Genomic DNA, 20,434 nt, shown 5'->3' with positions numbered 1-20,434 from the left:
GTAAACACAGTATGTGGTCTAGGCAGTGCAGATCATAGGGTATGACTGGGACACTGTATTTCTATTAAAACTGTCATCAGATTATCTATTCTTTGTACTCTCATCACACTGCCAACCTATACTGCACTCTGTCAATGAAATCTCCCTCAGGCTTTCTCCCACGGGCTCTGAGACCTCTTCTCCCCCATCTTGTCTTTGTCCTGTTGATTATCTGGGGCTAAGAGCAGAACTCTGCATTATCCAGTTAGTGTGCCAGCCGGTCTGGATGTTTCTGAAACCTGACTCTGGCATCTATCGTATTGGCATTACCTCCTGCCTCCACATCACTGACAAAACTGACAAACTCACCATCTATGTTCTCACCCCAGACTTCGATTAAACAGTGAACAGGATAGGGCTGGGCAGACAGGCTGGCAGATTGACACCACTACTCTTTGGGTACGCTCATCCAACAAATTATAAATCAACCCAACCATTTCCTCACTAAGCGCCTCACTCCCCTGGATGCTCTGTGGACATTTCTCTGTCTTGTCTACAATGATGTCAGAAGATATTCTCAAAATGTCTTGCTAAACCTCGCTTACAGAAGGTCTACAGCATTCCTTTGCCTCCTAGGCAGTTAATCCTTTCTAAAAAGGCTGCGAGGACGGTCTGGCATGCCTGACTCTGTGAATTCATGCTGACTCTCAGGGCTCACTGTTTCTTTTAAAGAGTGTTCCCAGTTTACTTGCTGAATAATCTAGTCTAGAATTTTCCCTCAGAGTGACACCAGGCTCACTAGTCTACAGAGTGCAAGATGCTTTTTGCATCTTGAAACACTTGAGTGCTTCTGGTCGGCCAACACCTCTCCCCCAGTTCCTCAAAAGATTACTGACACCAGCTTCATGAATTTCATCGGCCAATTCACCTGGTATTCTGAGGCACAATATATGCAGAGCAGGAGGCCTGAAATCATTGCTTCAGTTCCTCTTATCAATACCTGTTTGATCCTTCTTAGTCTGATGATCGTTCCATATGAGATGGAAGCATAACAGAAGTTGAGTAATTTCTGCTTTCCCTCTGCCCCTGATTAACGTCACTCTGTTTGTCCAAACAAATGGTTTCCTTCTTCTTCTTGCTCCAAACAGAAGTACAAAAAATAAAGTCCTTTTTGCTGGCTATTGCACTATTTTGCCAGACTGAGTTCATACTGAGTCTCAGCTTTTCTTGACCCTGTTTCTTACCATCTGTGGTGGTGTAACACAGTTCTCCTTGCAGCTTTTGTTCAAAATTTTCTTAAAAATCTGCATGTGGATTCTCCAGATACTTACATTGGTCCCTGGGGGTAATTACGCCTCCTTTTTGTTTTCAGGGGGCCATCCACAATAACAGTAATATTAAGGGATACCTTTAATTGAGCACAGACTTGGTGCCAAGGCCTATGCTACGCCCTTTGTATTTTTGCTTCTTTCCATTTTATAACAACCCTCTAAACAGGCATTTTTTTTTTTTCCATTTTACAGATGAGGAAACTGAAACTCAGAGACTTAAATAACTATTTCAAGGTCACATAATGAGCAAATGAAGAGCTGAGACAAAAATCCAGGTCATCCTGATGCCAGCTAAAACAAAACCACAGTATCTCTCCTTAAAAACCTGCCTTCCCTTTTGAGTGGTCTTCTCTTCTGGGGTTTCAGGCCATGAAGACACATGTGTCTTTTACCCGAACTCTTAAAAGAACTGCTTTCCTAGAAGGTAGGACAGCGATTCCCAAAGGGTATTTGATGGAATTTTAACTTTAGAGAATCTTCTAGATAAGCAGGTGTGGCAAGAGTTAGGGAATCCAATATGCTGCATCTCAGATTAGAGATTCACATAATGTTGGCGTTTTGAAGACTCTGGAGAGGACTACAGAGAGAAAAAAAAAAAACTGGTTTCATTTTGTGTAAGCCATCATTTTCCAACCTTAGCCACAGAACCCCCTTTCCATCTAACACTAAACTAAACTCCCTAAAAGGCTGTGGAGACCCCCTCTGGGGACCACTGTCCATGCACAGCTCTGACAGAGCCCAGATTCTTTCTTTCTGAATTCTGTCCTGTCCAAACTTATTTCTCTTAAGATCTTCATCAACCTCCTTGCTGGTCAGCATTAGGTTCATGGCAAGAGTTCCCCTCGTCATTTCCTTTATCTCTGAGGTAGATACTTTCTGCAAGGCCTGTAGGACGGTTACTCACTCCTCACCTTCTGCTCTTAGCCTGATGCCAGGGAGGTTGAAGTTCCCCTTCGAGACCAATGCTTGCCTTGGGGCCAATTCTGTGATTTTTACCTGGAATATATCATCTTTTTTTTTTTTTTAATTGGCAGGGCAAACTGTAACAACTCCTACAATACCACTTCTCTGACTTAAAAAAAAATTTTTTTTTTAAGTTTCAAGAGACAAATAGTTCTATAAAGCTTATTACAATAATCAGCAGTCTGCCCACTCCCCTCACCTTTTAGCTAATTCTTTTGGTATTTTCCTTAATGTTTCTAATATCAGCTTCAGGTTTTACTTGCTGACTTCCCACTATGGAAGATGAGCTTTTAGCTCCCTTCCACCCCACCCTCCCACCTCCCCATCTTCCCAAGATAACTGTATCCTAAGTTTGTTTGGATCAGTATTAAGTGTTATATTACTATGACTATGTCAGTGATATTTACAGCTAAGCCATGTAGTATTAGTTATCTAGTGCTGCTGTAACAGAAATACCACAAGTGGATGGCTTGAACAGAGACTTAATCTCTCACAGTTTAGGAAGCTAGAAGTCCAAATTCAGGGCACCAGCTCCAGAGGAAGTCTTTCTCTCTCTGTCAGCTCTGGGGGAAGGTCCTTATCACCAATCTTCCCCTGATCTAGGGGCTTCTCAGTGCAGGGACCCTGGGTCCAAAGGATGTGTGTGCTCCTGGCTCTTCTTGCTTGGTGGTAATGTGGTCCCCATCTTCTCCACTTGCTTGTCTCTTTTATATCTCAAAAGACATGGACTCAAGACACAACCTAATCCTGCCTCATTAACATCATAGAGGTTAGGATTTATAACACAAGATAATCACATCAGATCACAAAGTGGTGGACAACCACACAATACTAGGAATCATGGCTTAGCCATGACGCATATATTGGGGAACACAATTCAAACTGTGACAAGTATACCAGACCATTCTTCCTTTCAAGTGTAATTTTCTGTTGTCCTTGGATTTAATAACTATCTTAATTTTCTAATTAAATTCCCAACTACCTACCAATTGTCTACAGATGTTCCCAAGATACTCGAATGCATCAGTGTGATCATTAAGGCTGTGTGTCAACTTGGCTGGGCCATGATTCTCAGTGGTTTGGCAGGTATGATGTAGTTTGGCAGTTGAATGATGACGTGATCATTTTCATGATCAAATCTGATGTGATATGATCACCTCCATGATGGGCTCTGTGTAAGTAGCCAAGCAGTTGAAAAGGAGATTCCTTAGAAGTGTGGCCTGTATTGAATAGAAGTGGACTTTTTGACAAGGCTTGAGAGCTTTTGCTTGCTCTAGACAGCTGGCTCCTATACATCTGACCTCCGGTTCTTGAGACTTGAACTAGCAGCTTACCTGCCATTCTTGGGATTCTCCAATCTTTGCAGCCTGTGGGCCAGAGCCCTGCTGTCTGACGTGCTGGTCTTGGGTTTGCCAGCCCCTGAAGCCATGTGAATCAGGAGAGGTCCCTACCCTGACCCATGGACTTTGGAAGTTCCAGCCTCTACAATCGCCTGAGCCACTTCCTTGATATAAATCTCTCTCTCTCTATATATTTATACAATTACTGGTTTTGCTTCTCTAGAGAACCCAGCCTAAGACAATCGGGTTTTGTTGATTTTATCTTCTTGAAGACATCTTCTCCAGAGGGTCCTTTTAACCTGCTCCAGTCTGGCTGGCTGCCCTCCATTCTTCCTGTGCAGCTGTCATCATGGAGTCACTCTTCACCTTCACCCTGGGAGTGACCCTTGCCTCTTTCTCATGTTGGATCCTGTTTCCTATAACCCTTATGTCTTCCTCGCTCACTTTGGGGGAGTATATCCTCTGGCAAATTTTATTTTTTAGTATCTTTCTCTCACCCAAATGGGCTCCCCTGATCTGCCACCCTCATGGGTTTCCAAGCAGACTAAAATATCAGCCTGACTCTGTGCACTGATATGTAGATTTCTAAGGTGCTCTTTCCATTTTTTCTTTTTTTTCCTGTGAATTGACAGGTACCTCCTCTCTACTTTTAGTCTTTTTTCTTATAAGTAGAGCACAGTGGTGGAAGGGCCCAGGTCTGGGGTCACACAACCCAAGGTTCAAATCCCTGCTCTGACACTTATATAACCTATTTAAGCCTCAATTTTCTCATTTGTAAAATAGGGACAATAGCAACTCATAGCAAAGGGCCATGCTGAATAAATACTGCCTGCTCAGCCAAGAAAATCTGTCTAGTCCAGGATTCTTCCTATTTTGGGAGCACCGAGGGATGGCTTATGGGATGACTTAGAGGTATGCGAATAGCAGTCTCTTAGTAATTGAGGAATTGATCTAAATCTTCCATTTATTTCTTTTTTTTACCACCTCTCAATATAACATGTTCTATATTTACACTTCCCACTGCATAGGTAAGATGCTTTTTTATGTATCCTAAAATGCCCTCTCCTAGTGTCAAGATAGATTTTTGATTTCTGCACCACCAGGGCTCCAGTACCTTATAGATATAGTAGGAGTCCCTGGGTAGTGCAACTGGTTAACACGCTTGGTTGCTAACCAGAAGGTTGGAGCTTGGAGTCTACCCAGAGGCATCTTGGAAGAAAAGCCTGGCGATCTACTTCTGAAAAATCAGCTATTAAGAACCCTATGGAGCATAGATCCACCCTGACTCATACAGGGTTTGCCATGAGTTAGAACTAACTTGACAGCACCTGACAGTTTACAGTGCACATCCCTATCCACCCTACCTGTGCTTTACAGACTGACAGAGCTTTATCCATGTTTCCTCTCCATCCTGGTCTCTGAGGGAAAAGTCTTAATCTTTCAATTTTAGCCTAAGGGTACTGGTCATAGTCTATCAATGTCAGTAAGATGGAAAGGAGAGGAGCCAACCACCAAACTTCCCTTTAGCCATAATCCCAGTCCTGTGACAGTCATGACATCTGCACTGGCCACACAACTTGGGGTCTTCTCCTTGGGGACACCCAGGAGCAGGAGACAGGGCATCAGCGCTGGCAACTATTCAGAGGTGTACTGGATCTGGCCGGAGGAGCCCAGCTCAATCTCTGGGTTCTGCCTCCAGCCTGGAAGATTATTCTGTCTGCTTTCTGATGATGGAAGTGCTTAACTCTCCAGAGAAAGAACCATTTGCAGGTCCCCTTCTGGGTAGGATTGGGACAGGGTGTGAGTGGTTATTTAGGCAGAGGACAACTTCTCCTGTTTGCTGGGTGATTGCGTGACAGAGGGTTTGTTAGCTCATTTGGAGCCACTGTCTTGAAACAGAAGTTTTAAATACCCCTGGGTGGTAGGTATTTTTGAGAATAAAGAAATATTATCCTTCTTGAGATGATCAGCTAGGGAACAGATTTAAATGATCAGTTCGCTTCAGTAAATAGAAGCATGTAACAATCCACAAATAGCAAGGTCTTTTAAAGTCTGTCCTTTTATTTTCCATGTAAGCAAGGAGCTAGTGAGTAAATAATCATCTGATAATCACCTTTCTGAAATGACCTACCTCCTAGCTACTTTTCTCTTTTTTTTAACACAGTTGAACAGCTTCAGAGTTACTGTTAAGCATGTGTGTGTGTACACACACGCATGTATGCATGCACACACACACATGCACAAGAAGTGGGACTAGGTACAGAGCAGATAATTACCCAGAACCAGACTGAATCTTCTGGGGACTGGGCACTTGGAATCATCAAGTTCCCCGGCATTGGGCAAGACTGTATCACCTGGTCATTCTGACAGATTTCCTGATAGAGACAATTCCATGGGTGAAAGGCCACAAATGGTTACCGGTGAACATCAATAACCAAATGATAAAATGCAATACTTCTATTGTGAACATCCCAAGGATGGATTGTGATAATGGGAGGGTGGGACAGTATGGCTGAAGAAGACAGGGCAAGTAAAACCTGAATTGTGGTTAGGTGAGTCCCTGATCAACTAAGTCCTCTGGGCACCAGGTACCTCTGTTCACAGGCGGTGCCCTCTGACAATCTGCTCTAGCCAGAGCCTCATCTTTCCCTTTTCTGAGACACTGAATCATTTCCCCTCTCCAGCTCTCACCTTTGAGCCTTCCTTTTCCTGTCCCTGGAGAAGTGACTCACTGCTCAAGTGTTGGGTGACACTGAGGATCAAGGATGGAAGACAAAAATACTCCTGATTGTGCAATTGGAGGGAGGGGGATGCAGTGCTTGGACCGATAATGCAACATGCCAGTCACGAACTCTGAAGTTGGGGTCCTAACCCTGGCCGTGGCTCAATCTCTTTGGGGAAGTGGAGCAGAGAATGGGGTTAAAACAGATATTTACCCATGTCAAATTTGCTGTGGATCTGCCTTTGTTCTGCCTTCAAATGTGTACGTATGGGAAACGCACAGAGAGACACTTTGCACCAGCCGCTGGTTCTTCACTTTCAAATGTGTGTTTCTGAGAAAGGCACTTAGCATGACAAATATGGATCACAGCAAAAAGGAGAATGTCAGTTCAGGAAGCAGGGAGCTGAGAGGCTGGGGCCCTTCCTTCCTTCCAGGCCTGTAGGGCCTGGCTGGGGCCTGAGAGGGGGACTGTTTCTCTCTGGTTCTTCTCTCCGGTGAAAACAACTGCCCTTCGCCAGCGTGGGAGTTGTGACGGAAGCCAACGTGACAGACACGAGCTCCAGGCTGGCTGCTGTGCTGACACAGAACTACTAGAGCAGGGTTAGCAAAGACTGCCTGGCGTGAGAGCGCTGAGAACAGCCCAATTGTTTTCCCAGAGGGAAACTCACCTTCCTTCACTCAAATTCACTGGTAGGTTAGACGCAAACCAGATATTTTCTTCTTCTAATTAATCTTCATGGACCTCACAGGCTGAGAAAAACTCTTGTCTAAAGGATGACTCCCTAGCCAGGCTATAAGCTGGGAATAGAGGCAGCAAGTCAGCCCTCCAGAAGGCCAAACAGATGCAAGCAAATACACTCATACGAGTATGCAGTGGGGAGGAGGAGAAACATATATGTGTACATGTGTGTTGGGGAAGGCACAGATGAGAATATCAGAACAGGAGAATTCCTGCTATAAAACCTCAATTCTCCAGGAAATTAAGGCAGAGAAAAAAACACCTTAAAAGCTGCTGGTGTGATTCCAGAAGACAGAGAAACTTACCTCAGCAATGATGGTTAGATCGCTTTTTAAAGGTGCCTTCAACTACAAAGTGCTTCTGCCAGCCAGGAGCCCGGCACCTCCAGCACTCGTACACACATGCATGAGCCCCTGCCCATCTCCCAAAGGGTCTGCAGCCCAGGGTACTCCCTCGAGGTTTCCTCAAGGTTCACCTGAGTCACTGGCAGAGGGAGGGGAGGTCCTGGAATACTGACGCAGGCTCCCCAGCTCTCAGAGAAACCCTTTATAATTCCACCCCCTCCCCCCAAAAAACCAAACCTGTTGCCATCCAGTGGAATACGATTCATAGCAACCCTACAGGAAAGAGTAGAACTGCGGATAAGGTTTCCAAGGCTGTAAATCAGACTGCCCCATCTTTCTCCCATGGAGCAGCTGACCTTTTGGTTAGGAACCTAGTAGCTGAGTACTTTAATCACTGTGCCACCAGGGCTCCGAAACCCTTTATAGAAATGCAACTCCCCCCCCCGCCCCCATGTGCTACGTCTGCCCATGCATGGTCCCCAAATCACTGTGGAGGGGCTGGGAGCTAAGGCCAGACTGCGCGTAACAGTCCATTCCTAACTAGGCAGCCTCAGACAGAGGATGCCCAATGACTTTTTCTTCCCAGGCTCCAGGCAGCGGTCTCTAAGTGAGGCGGCCCTCTGTGGCATGAAGGAGTGGCTTCTCAGGCTTTCTACACTCACCCAAGCAGGCAGTGGGAAGGGAGGCGCCAGCAAGCCGAAGGAGGCTTTTCTCAACTGATCATCTTGGGAAAAGCCAGATAGGAATTTCACGGCTGGAATGCAAGGGTTGTGAAACGCTGGAAGAAGCCCCAAAGAGGGCCAAGGGCTCTCCTTCCAGGAAGGCGGTGGGAGGAGGGCTGGCAAGGGTGAGTGGGAGAGTAGCAGGTTACCCGGAGGGGCCTGCCTTTCTGGGAAGCAGGAAATAAGGCTTCAAGAAAGAAAGAGAGAAATCTCTGGTCACATAGTGGTGGAGGGGCCAGAGATAGGGTTGTTTTTGTTTCTGAACATGAAGCAAGGCCTTGTGTCAAAAAGCAATTCTGGTATAAATGAGCCAATTATGGCACAGTTTGTTATTTCTGGGTTTTAGAATCACAGAGGCTTATGGTGTGTCCTCCCTAGAGTTAAATAAGCACAGTAAGCTTCTAACACAGGGCGTTAGCTTTGTCCTCGGTATCATGGGAGAGTTCCCTGTTTGATGAGGTCCACCAATGAGGGTTACTACTAACTCATGGACACACCCTTGTGTGTCCTCCACAAAGGTCCTTGTGAATGGGATAAGGAAGATCACACCCATTTTAATGGCTGATAGACTGCCCTAAGCTCCTCCCACCCAACTAACTTTGGACAAGTTACTTATTAGCCTCTTGTACCTCAGTTTCCTCAACTATAAAAGGGGGTAATAATACTATCTACTTTACCAAGTTGCTATGAGAATGAATTAAATTCAGATATGTATAAAAGCACTATTTAAAAAGTGTCAGTTGCTACTGAAGTATGAAAACAGCAAGTGACTGACTCCCCCAAGTGGGCCGAACCCAGCTGCTAATGCCAGTCTTAATCAGCTGTTCTGACCCTCTGGCCTACCTCAGTAGCTTCCTCAGACCATATTCAGACCCATGAAGACCCATGCATCAGAACTTTCCAGCCCAGATGTCCTGACTCAAGGAAAATCAGACGTGCAGACACAATAAGGCCCGCGCTGGTTGCTTCCCCACAGGGAGAGGAGCAAACACTTGTGCCAGCACATTTTGGGCCAGCTTTCTCAGTTGCAATCCATGCGGTTTATCTGAAACGAGGTCGGGTCCCAGAGTGGGCAGCACAGATATTACAATCGTGCTTGCAATCTGAACCAAGTCCACCATCATCGATTCCGAGGTAATAGGGAGCTGGAGCCTGAGAGACTTGAATGGCGGTGAAAATGGTCTTGGCAAAGGAGGAGGAACCGTTTCTCAGCCAATTGCTGAGAGATCTGTAGCCATCGCTGAGAATCTCAGAGGAGACGTTCTGACTCCTTCTGGAATACAGATTCTGGCACTTTGGAGACGTGATTGGGTCCATTTGAGCAGCAGGGAGGGGAGACTACCCTAGAGGGCTGGCACCTCTGACCTAGTCCCCAGACACCACTCTGTACCTTAGCCAGCTCAGGCCAAAGGCTAGAGGCAGTAGCAGCCTCTGCCTTGTGTCTACAGAGAACCCTGTGACCAGTGGTGATGCCCCATTGCCCAGTCTGGGTGGGCTCATATGTATGCATATAGGAACCCAGACCCCTGTGACCACTCACCATGTCTAGGGGTACAGCAGCTGAAAGTTGCCCAAAACAAGGAATGAGATCTCAGGCCTGTCCCAGATACATAAGAGGAACAAGAGGGCTGTGCCTCTGCAGGAGGCCTTGCCTGTTGCCCAAAGACCCTGGCCTTCCCCAGGAAGGAAGGCCATCTGGATTGAGACCGTCTACAAGTGATAGCCAATCTACTTGATGCTTCAAGCCTACAAGTACCTCCTGGTCTCCTGCTAGTCCCAATAGAGCCCTGAGCAAGATGCCAAACTGAGGGCACGGGAAAGAGTATAGCCCCTAGGACAGAGTACAGACTCATAGATGGAGAGCCTTCAGATGCCCCAAGACCCAGTCTAGCCATCTTCTGCTGTCCCCAGACAGCTATCTCAAGGCAGCTGGCTGGAGAAATCCACTGGCCAGAGTTGCCAGCCATTCTGAGGTGGTGGTGGAGGTTTCCCCCAAGCTCTTGCCAAAGAGCCCCATTCTCATGATTTCTGGGTGACAGATTCATCAGGTGAGCCATCTTGGGCAACCCTGTTCCCAGATTAACTCTTCCCACTCCAGACTCTGCTCCCAGAATACAGTCTCAACTTTAACCTGCCAGGCCTTCCCTTGTCCAATCCCCTTCAGCTCCTTTCTCTGCTTTGTTAAAATTCTAGAACATCTTCTAGGCCCAGTTCATGTCTTTTCTCTTCCAAGAAGCCCTCCCTAACTACTCCAGACGATGCTGCTCTCTCTTTCCTGTAGTGCACTGAATCACTACCACTCCTGGCGATCGTGGATGAGCAGCTGGGGCTAGAAACCAAAGCAGCAGCCATTCCCAACAAACAGCATCTACAGCCAGACTCATGCATTTAAAGTTCATTGTTCAGCTCATGCTCCCCAAATGGAAGAGCCTGCACCCCAGACGGTCCCCAGGGCCCTGAGCTTGCCATATAGCAAGTGTGTAATAAAGACTTCTTAGTAAGAGGGACAGCTCACCCTGGCCTTGCAGGATTAGCTGGACTCCCCTTTAGCCCAGGGCATGGCAATTTCCTCCCTGGCAGGCAGGGTTCCTACTCTGGGCTGCCAGCTCCCAGGCATTCCCTGCCAGCAGCTTTTCCCTAGAGCTGCCCTGGAACTAAGGGCAGAGGGGGGTGCCCAGCCCAACACTTGTCCCCCATCAGAGGAGAGGTCAGCAGGAAGCTGATCTGACGGTGGGAGTGGTTGCAGTCTCCCAAGGGCTGTTGGGGTCCCTAGGCAGGCAGCAGAGGCCTGCAAAGGACTTCCCTTCCCTGGGCCTCAGGGAAGGGAGGCAGGAAGAGGGGCCACGGCAGCAGGCCTCCAGTATGGAGCTGGCCAGACAGGGAGGCCCCTGGGGTTGTGGCTATCAGCCGGAGACCAGGCTCCAGGAAGGAAGGAAGGGCAACTCTGGCCGAAGCTGAGATAAGGAGGGGAACTGTGCTCAGCACAATGGGCTCCCACAAGGCTGGGAGGCCCCAAATCAGATTTTGCCCCAACCTGCCCTCCCGTTTGTTCACACAGCCCATGTAAATATTTACTGTTGTTTATATTCCTGGTCCGCTGGGTCCCCTGAGGCCCCTTGCTATGATCTACAGATCTGTGTGCCCTAGATCATGCCTCCCCTAGGCTCAGAGACCCTGGACCCATACAGCCAGAGCTGTGGGCATTGTTCTCTTCATGAAAGCCACTGAGACGGGCCCTTCAGGACAAAAGTGCCCCCTTGTCCACCCTTGGGGGGTGACAAGCCCCTCCGTAGAGCCCCTGGCCACTGCTGTTGCAAAGCTATACTAATCTCTCTGTGGGTGGGGAACTCACGGGGCCCGGTCATGGGTGAGGCCGTTCTGTCGCTGAGGGTTGATTGGTGGGAGAACGGGTTTGCTGTTGATCTCAAGTCCTCTCCTCAGGGTCTCCCGGATCTGCTCTGTGTCTGCAATGAAACCACCAGGTTACCTAATGGCTCCCTGGGCTCCCAGTATGCCCCAACCCTGCCCTTGAAACCTGGCTCTGCAGACATACTGGGGAAAAGCCGCCATGCTGGCTGGCCCTGAGCCTGCTCTAGGCATCCAGACGTGAGTCTGAGTGAGTTCAGACTGAGGGGAGAAGGACAGATGAGGTATCATGCTCTCAAGAAACTTTTGGTCTAGAGAGCACCATTCTTATAGAAGATAAGGGGTAGCCTCTGGACTTCAGAAGAGAGCTTTCCAACACAGGGCTCATCTCAGCTGTTCTTTCCCTTCCTGCATCACAGGCTCTAGGTTTACTTTAAAATAGCTCCAGACAGTGACTGACTGACAAGGACTTTGTCACTGCCCAAGATCACCTAGGGATTCTGCACACTGAAATGGGTATTATGAGGGCTGCAGGTGTTCTGCCATGCATGGACAGGAGCCTCTCACACAAGTTCCTGGGTTCTGGGTGGTCAACTGGTATCCAGCCCTGTCACCCCTCCTCCTTGAGCCCAGGTCAATGGGATGCAGGGGTCATCATCTCACCTTGACCCTATCCCAGGGAACTCGGTCTCTCCGTGGATCTGGCTAGGGCCAGGAAGTGAGAGAGGAATGGAATTTTTCTTTGCAAGGAGCTTTGCTGGTCTTTGGGATGAAGTTTACTAGTCTGTTCCCTACATAGAGATTCTGATCTAAGATTCACCTCTGCAAATTACCCACCACACCCAAAAAAGCAAATTAACATTTCTCTTAGAGTTCAAAGGGTGGGCGTAGAGCAGGGAGGAGGTGATTAACAACTTTTCTAACTTGTTACAGGGGCATAGATTACTTTTATAATTTTTCAAAAATAGCCAATAATGGTTGAAATTTTGGACAAGACTATGAATCTTTCCTTAAGTTACCCCTTTTGTCAAAAGCAATGGAATGATTCTAATAACTATACACCCTTTCTCTGTACCTCCTAGAGGGCTCAGCACACATTAAAACAAACAGGAAGGAAGGAAAGAAAGGGGTCAAATATTTGCACTGGAGGTTTAAGTTGTCCTTTTCGGGAAGAGGAAACGTTTTAGAAGTTTTCTTACATATGTAGGTATTTTATTCAGGGCTGTAGGTATCTTATTCTTTAAAAAATAAGAAAAGATAGAGGACTAGAGAAAAAAATGGAAGAAGAATCTATAAACACACGTACATATAACTGGCTGCTTTTCCTTTGGTGTTAGCTAGGGACGCCCTTTGCTGAAAACCACAACTCTTTCTGTAGCCAAGACCAGCATGGTGAGCTTCCGCCAGGAGAGCCATGGTCTCCTTCCCTAAGGCCCCACCCTAATGCAGTGGGGACATGGTGCCCTGCTCAGAGCCCCTTATACTATAGGACAGTGGGGTGGGGCATGTGTGAGCTGGCCTCACTCGGGCCTCTGAGGGCCTCAGGCCAGAGTGATCCTTGGATCTGGCATGGCTTACAGGCCAGAGCTGGGCACTGTGTCAATTCTGTGGGTGGCCGATGCTTGTTCTCTTGCATTGGGTGGACTATGGCCCTTTCCTGTAACTGTTCTATGGCTTCCACTTACCTCTATGACCTCAGATTGCAGGGGGCAAACCTAAAACACAATGGTCACTGCTGGTGGTGCATTTGAAACACACACAGGAAACACAGCTAGAAACGAGCCAACAAAGCTCCCTTAATCCCACCCTGCTTGAAGAGTTCACTTGTTGTGTAACTCAGAGCAGGAAATAAACTACTGCTGGGGCTGTCTTTGTTAGAGACCCATACTAAAACCCCACTGCCACTGAGCTGATTCCGACTCATAGCAACCCTACAGGACAGAGCAGAACTGTCGCATAGTGTTTCCAAGGAGCAGCTGGTGGATTCGAACTGCTTACCTTTGGTTAGCAGCTGAACGCTTAACTACTGAACCATCAGGGCTCCAGAGCACCATACATACTAGAAAGCCTGAAAACCACCCTTGGGGAGGAAAGGAGGGAAGGCTGGACAACAGCGCCCACCTTTGCCAGAGAGCCGCCGGGGCTGCGTGCCGATACAGATGCTTCGGCTGTCCTCGTCGTCCTCGGGGGGTCGGCTCAGGTCATCCCAGGCACACTTGGCGCTGACACCACTCAGGTTGGAGCCATCTGTCTCGATGCCTTTGTCAACCCTCTCCTGCTTGAAAAGAACCAAAGGGCCAGCATGCCTTCAGCTAAGTGGCGGCCCATGGTCACTGCTGCCCAACTCAGCCACCCACCCTTCTGGGATTCATTGAGCCTCTGTCGGTGCTGACCATGGGACAGGTATGGAAGAGCAGGGTCTCTGACCTTGTTCTGCCCTGGTTACCAATGTGTGATGCTCTCTGCCAGCCACTGGACTCCTCCAGGGGAACCAGGATTAGGGGAAGCCAGGGGGAATGAAAATCCCAAGGGAAGCTTCTCCTCTCATCAAGGACCTTCATACCAGTTGCATAGCCTCGCAGATGCCCACCCGGTGCTGCCCCATGGGGCTGATATGGCAGAGACAGAAACTAGTTCCCTGAGAAAAGACACGATCCTTCCTCTCTTCACTGGTCCTTTAGGAAGAACACCCTGTCTTCTGTAGAGCAGGAAAGGCCAGGACTCAGACCAACTTCTCCCTGAATCCACACTTACGGTTTTCTCTTCTAGCAGCTACAGGGTGTGGCCAGGCAGTGAAGTGCCACCAGAGAACAGGAGGGCTAGCTTTCCCAAGGTGCACTGGCTAACTTATTGGGCAAAGGACTCTGGATGGTGTTTCTTTTCCATTTCTTATACTGAAATGTGGGCCTGGAGGGGAGTGACCATCTGCGGACTCCACCAGAGGCCCTACCTTCATGCAGGCCCTGGCACTGCAGAGTCCAAACACAGCTCTCCAAATGGCCTCAAGGAAGAGTTGTACTCAAACATCTCTGGGATTTTCTGTTAAAACAGTTCTGTGATGCTGGGCTCTGAATTAAAGGTCATCTGGAAGGTTGTAGCAACCTTGCTTGTAAACAACCATGTGGGCCAAATAAAGCTCTTTGTGAGTGAGCACCTCAGTAAGAGCCTATACTCTTCTGCCTGCCCAGCCCTCTCCCCATTGCTCCACAGGTAGCAACTTGGCCTGTTAGTAGACCAGGGAGCCTATCTGGGGAAGCACAAGGTACTGTCCCTATTTCTGGAGACTAGTCAGAAGGCAGCCCCACCCCTGATGCCTCCTCCCCATCAAGTACAATCTTTTCCTTTCCGGTGCTACCATCAGCCTGGTGATCAGGAGCGGGGAGAGGCTGGCAGCAGGGAGGCAGCTCTAGCTCTCTCTGTGGGGAGTGTGTGGGCCCTGGTCTGCTCAGGGTAGAGCCTACATTTTTTCTTCTCTACTAGCTGCCCTGAGGCACTTCACCTAAATAAAGAGCTGAGGATGCCTCTTGGCTCAACCAGTCTGGCCTACTTACTTCGTAAGTAAAAAGAAAGAGCCAAGTCCTGGAGAAGAGGCTTGTTTAAGGCACACAGCTGGTTAATGGTAGAGCTTGGATGAAAGGTGCACGAGCCAGCTCTAAAATGAACTGATTGCAAGCAGGCCCCAGAAGGGCCCAAGTGGTTGCAGGGGAGGTGACCCCTGATGCACACAGCCACCAGGAAAGAAAGCTGGGCTTTGTCCCCACAGTCCTCCTGTTTGCTTTTTAAGACCTCTAGGTGCTCTGGGTCCTGCTGGCTGGTCTCAGGGAAGCCTGCAGACTATGGAGAACCATTCCTGGCATGCAGAGAAAGGACGGTTTGCTTACCCTACTAGTTCAAAAGCCCAGGTTCTTTCTTAGTAGTTGGCACTTATGATAGGGGCCAAACAACAGCCCACAGTGCCCCATGCTGGATCCCAGTGTGGCTGCAGAATAAGGGCTCAGGGAAACACAGCCTTTGTGGGTTCCTGGTTCTTGCATAAGCAGAAACTACAAGGAAACCAAGTGTCAAGCAGTTTTAACACAGGGTGCTGGCAGCACTCTGAAAAGGTCAGTGTTAAAGGCACTGGGAAAACAGAGGAGCATCACGTATAAACGAGGAGGATTGATGCCCAAGGACTTTCAGGTCTGTGGTAAAGAAGCCAGGGACTGCTGGTTGCATGTCTGCTTGTACCTCTTCCCTGCTCTAGGATACATCACCCCTGGCAGCTGCCTGTGGCCTATCAGATTTTTCAAGGAGCACAAAAAGTTCAGAGACAGCAATGCCCTGCAGGGGGCAGGGAGGGGGATGTGCAGGAGAAGGCAGACAGGTGTTAAGCACCTTATTAGCTGTCTGTTGTTCCTGACTAAGTCAGGTGTGGTCTATGTGGCTTGCAAAATTTACCTGCATGCAAAAAGAGTGCTTCTGCTAAAAAACCAGAGGTGCCCCTGAAACTCTGTCCAGGCAGGCCACAGCAAGTGGGCAACTGCCGGCCCGTATGCATAAAAACGCTCTCTACACCTCAAGGAACGCCAGCCATTCAGGGGAGGAGGTCGGGTCTGACTCCCTGAGATGAACATGTGTCTACAGGGGGGTGGGAGCATTAGACTGGTCAGCACTCACTCCTGGAGCTGGGTGGTGGGGTCAACATCACCTAAACTACTGTCTATTACAGGTAGGGAGGGGTGGCTCCCTGAAAGAAAATCTGTGCTCTTTTAAGAAGGGGAGATGGGGGGATGAATACTGAACAAGCAATATTCACTACACTGATTCTCTTCTGTTGCTGGTGAGCTAATTTTTTAAAAGCCAGATTTACTGATGTATAAGTTACGTACAATAAAATTCAACTTTTTCAGTGTAAAAATAAATGTGTCTCAGACAAGCTTTCCTAGCCTGAAGGCTCTCGGCTTCCTCATGCACTCTGCAGGATTCAGGGGACAGGTTCCAAATCATGCTACACATCTGCTCACTCACAAAATAAAGCTCCTCCACTTTCCCAGGATGAAAGTCAGTGTTATGCAGAAGAGGCTTAGGGTACAGTGTGCTAGAAAGATTTTCTCACTCAAGACATACTTGCAGGTGTGGATCGATCTCAAATATGGTCTCTCCCCTCCGCATGTCAGTTATCAGCCAGGGGCCGCCAGCGCTGTGGACAAGGAAAGGCAAAATGATGATAACTGAAGGCTAGGTCTGATGGCCTGGCCCTGCAGCCTGCCTGGTTTGCTGCCCGAGGCCCAGAAACACAGGTGGATAGTTAGTGGTCAGGGACTACCAGGGAGTGAGCTGTCAGGAAGCACTAATGTGAAAAACCACTGCCTGAAACAGCAACGTGGGGCAGGGGCGAGAGGGGGGACACGTGGGCTAGGGGCGGGACTCCCACCTTAGACCCAGGAAGCAGCCCCACCTTGGAGGGGTGTACTCACATGGGCACCGTCCGAAGCAGCTCCAGGATGCCCTGCCCGTTCCACTGCTGGGCCGCATGCAGCTCCTCAGTGCAGACGCCAACAATCTGAGGCCCAGGGACAAGATGCTCTGTGTGCTAATGGCCATCCCTCCTGTCCTCCCAGAAGTTCAGCCACCCAAGCTCCCTCAAGGGTCACCTTAGGTGAAGAAACCCAGGCAGGATCTGTGCTGAGGGCCTAGTGTGTCCAAACCAGACGGTTCTCTTAGGAGGGAGCAGCAGCCTAGCTCGGAGATGGACAGATCCACAGACAGGGCACTGAAGGCCGATCTTGCCCTGCTGTGATGGGACAGGTGTCTGGCTGATGCAAAGTCTAGCTCTAGGCTACATACAGGAGAAAATGAGGACCCCGGCCAACTCAGGATGGGTCCCTAGGCCATGTCTCTAAAAGTTGGGAAGGTTCAGGGAGACATTCCAGCCTCGTCTGTTATCATGGGGAATATAAACAGAGGAGGAGATTTTGAGACCCTTCAAGCTGGGAACCACAACCAAAGGGCCTCAGCACCTTGCAGAGAAGCTCCCTTTCCTTATCAAGGGCTGAGTCTTTGTGTAAATCTCATGGGCACCAAAAGAACCTTCATACAGACCCCATCATAACCAGAAGCAAGCACTCAGCTACAGCTGGGGTGAATACCCACCTGTCTGAGTAAGGGAGAGTACAGTCCAGAGCGGGTTTCTTGTTGGGAGGTCCTGTGCTGAGGCTGTCTGGGTCTTTACTAGTTCATAAAAATACCCTCCTCTGTTACCTCCCTCAGGTATAGCTATTCTCTCCCACCCAGATTGTCCCTTCTCCCTTTTCTCATCTCAGAAGGTTAAATCAGACCACCTGGATCTACCTAACAAGGCACTGGAGGGAAGAGAAAGTAAGAGAAGACCAAAGGAAACCTCGTACTCCCTTTACTCCCCCTACCCAAGTCTTCCTGTTCTGCCTGGACTTTTCCCACAGGGAAGGCTCAAGTGAGCAACCAACCCTCATCTCACCTGGAGGAAGGTAACGACCCCAAAGGGTGTCTGCACAGGTTGCATCTGTGGATCCTCTGTCAGCAGCATGTGCTGAATTCTTGACTCACTGTTATCCAAAGGGCTGTGCCAAGACACATGGTCCCCACTGCAGAAGGTGTTCTCTGTGGGAGAGACAGGAGGATCTTTAGTGCTCGAGGCCCCTGATCTAAGCCTGGAATCCGACCTGCCATCTGAGAAGCCAGCCTTCCCCAGTCTTCTATGGTAGCCCATGTGAAGGAGGGGAAACATTCACTTCTGACGGGAGTGAAGAGTTTGTGGTTACTTCCAAAGAACCAAACATATTCCTGCTTGCCAGTTCTGTCAGCCTTCAGTGGAAAAGGACAGGCTGCTAGTGTGGATGCTCACCTGCCCTGGGAAGTCCAAAGACTTCCGGCATCTGCTTCACTTCCCAGCACACTCACTCATGCAAGAATAAAGGGCTTTGCTGTGGGGCTGCAGGGCCAGAATTCCCCAGGGAGGCTGGAGGACAGTGAAAGCCCTTTGCCTTGGGAGGACAGATCAGGATTTCTGTGCTGCTGAAATAGTACTCAAAATGGAATACCCAACCTCCGAGAGCCTTTGAGGTCTGTCACCAGTTTTCCACAGGTAGACAGATTTAGGGACTTCTGAGGAACACTGCAGGCTTTAAGTAAGTGGAGGTCTGGAGCGAACCCTGGAGATGTGTAGAGGAGCGGGTGGCTGTTTCCATGAGGACACAGGCACTGTGCCAGGCTGCCCGAGAAACACGTGCACAGGCCCACTAGTGTAAACACACTTGTTTAAGCTAGCATAATCACAAGGAAAAAAAAAAAAAAAAATCAAGCTGTATTAAGTCTCCCACCCCCCTTGAATCTTATCTTGGGTATCCTTCTGAAGGCACTCTGCAATTTACCAGCTTATATATATATTTTTTATCTATAGGTTCCTTTCTTTTTTTTTCTCACCTAACACAAATGACAGCATACTATTTTTTCACGTTTCACTTAATTATATATCCTGGAGATGAGTTCACATCAGTATATGGAGAGCTATGTCATTTCATTGTGGTCTATCGCTTATGATCTGAAGTTCCTTCACTTTTTATCAATATTTAAGGCCTGGCAGAAAAAAAGGAAAAGAGCTTCCAGGGAGGCCTGACAAAGCTCCTGCTCTCACTTGCCTTGATTTGAGCGCTAACTCCCTCAAATGTCAGTTAAGTTATACAACTGTCTTTTCCACCCAAGAGATAGGCTCAGGTTATTGGTCCTCAACCAGAAAAGCATTCATTCAGGAGGAAAGAAGGAAGACTAGACGCTTCCTCTATGGCACAAGGAATAATAAAGAGGAAAGAAGGCAGAGGCAACTAACCCCCTGCCATCGAATTGATTCTGACTCCTAGCAGAGGCAACTAGAAACTGCCAAATTTCCCGACTCCTGCAGGGCTTGCTTTTCCCAGATTTCTTCTCCTTCTACAGAAGAGTGTGTCTACAAGCAGTTCACACGCCCTACAAGAAAGAAACAGTGCAACAAGTACAAAGATTGAATTAGTAACTAAAAAACTTCCCACAAAGAGAAGCCCAGGCCCAGATGGCTCCACTGCTGAATTCTACCAAACGTTTAGAGGAGAATTAGTTCCAATCCTTCACAAAGTCTTCCAAAAAAGAGAACTCTTTCCATGAGGTCAGTATTACACTGATACCAAAACCAGACAAAGACATTACAAGAAAACTATAGACCAATATCCCTTACATTGGTCCCATATAGACACAAAACTCTTCCACAAAATATTACAAAACCAAATCCAGAAATATCTAAAAAGGGTTATATGTCATGACAAAGTGAGATTTATGGCAGGAATGCAAGGTTGGTTTAATGTAAGAAAATCAATCAATGTAACACACCACATCACTCACTAAAACAAAGGAAAAAAAAATCCAGTGATCATCTCAATAGATGCAGGAAAAGCACTGGACAAAATCTAATACCCTTTCATGATAAAAACACTCAACAAAGTACTAATAGACAAGAACTTCCTCAACCTGATCAAGAGCATCTAACATCATACTTAATGATGAAAGATTAAATTCTTTTATTATAAAATTAGGAACAAGACAGAGGTGCCTGCTCTCGCCACTTCTACTCAAAATTGTACTGGAGGTTCTAGCCAGGGCAATTAGGCAAGAAAAAGGAATAAAAGGCACCCAAATTGGAAAGGAAGAAGTAAAACAATTTCTATTCGCAGACGACATGATGAAAAATCCTAAGGAAACCACTAAAAAAAAAACTATTAGAATATATGAGTTCAGCTAGGTTGCAAGCTCAATACACATAAATCAATTGTATTTCTATACGCTAGTGATGAGCAATCTGAAAATGAAATTAAGAAAACAATTCCATTTATAATACCATCAAAAAGAATACAATACTCACGAATAAATTTAACCAAGGAGGAA

At 47.8% G+C, this 20,434-nt stretch overlaps 1 protein-coding gene across 2 annotated transcripts in view; it reads right to left on the bottom strand.

Moving 5' to 3' along the window:
• Nucleotides 1-20,434, bottom strand: part of SUFU (SUFU negative regulator of hedgehog signaling) — a 114,204-nt gene that overhangs the window by 20,509 nt on the left and 73,261 nt on the right. Inside the window, exons 4-8 of one of the 2 annotated variants that reach the window (XM_049855010.1) lie at nucleotides 17,982-18,124; nucleotides 16,963-17,048; nucleotides 16,613-16,685; nucleotides 13,628-13,784; nucleotides 11,493-11,604 (exon numbers count right to left, since the gene is read on the bottom strand). In XM_049855010.1, the coding sequence (XP_049710967.1) occupies nucleotides 11,493-11,604; nucleotides 13,628-13,784; nucleotides 16,613-16,685; nucleotides 16,963-17,048; nucleotides 17,982-18,124 (571 nt within the window). The remainder of the gene's footprint in view (nucleotides 1-11,492; nucleotides 11,605-13,627; nucleotides 13,785-16,612; nucleotides 16,686-16,962; nucleotides 17,049-17,981; nucleotides 18,125-20,434) is intronic. The other variant, XM_049855011.1, reaches the window with a different exon arrangement.

The sequence above is a fragment of the Elephas maximus genome, chromosome 16, assembly GCF_024166365.1.
Source record: "Elephas maximus indicus isolate mEleMax1 chromosome 16, mEleMax1 primary haplotype, whole genome shotgun sequence".
Classification (NCBI taxonomy): Eukaryota; Metazoa; Chordata; class Mammalia; order Proboscidea; family Elephantidae; genus Elephas; species Elephas maximus.
Note: the sequence above shows the minus strand (reverse complement) of the source record. Positions and strands in the feature narration are given on the sequence as shown.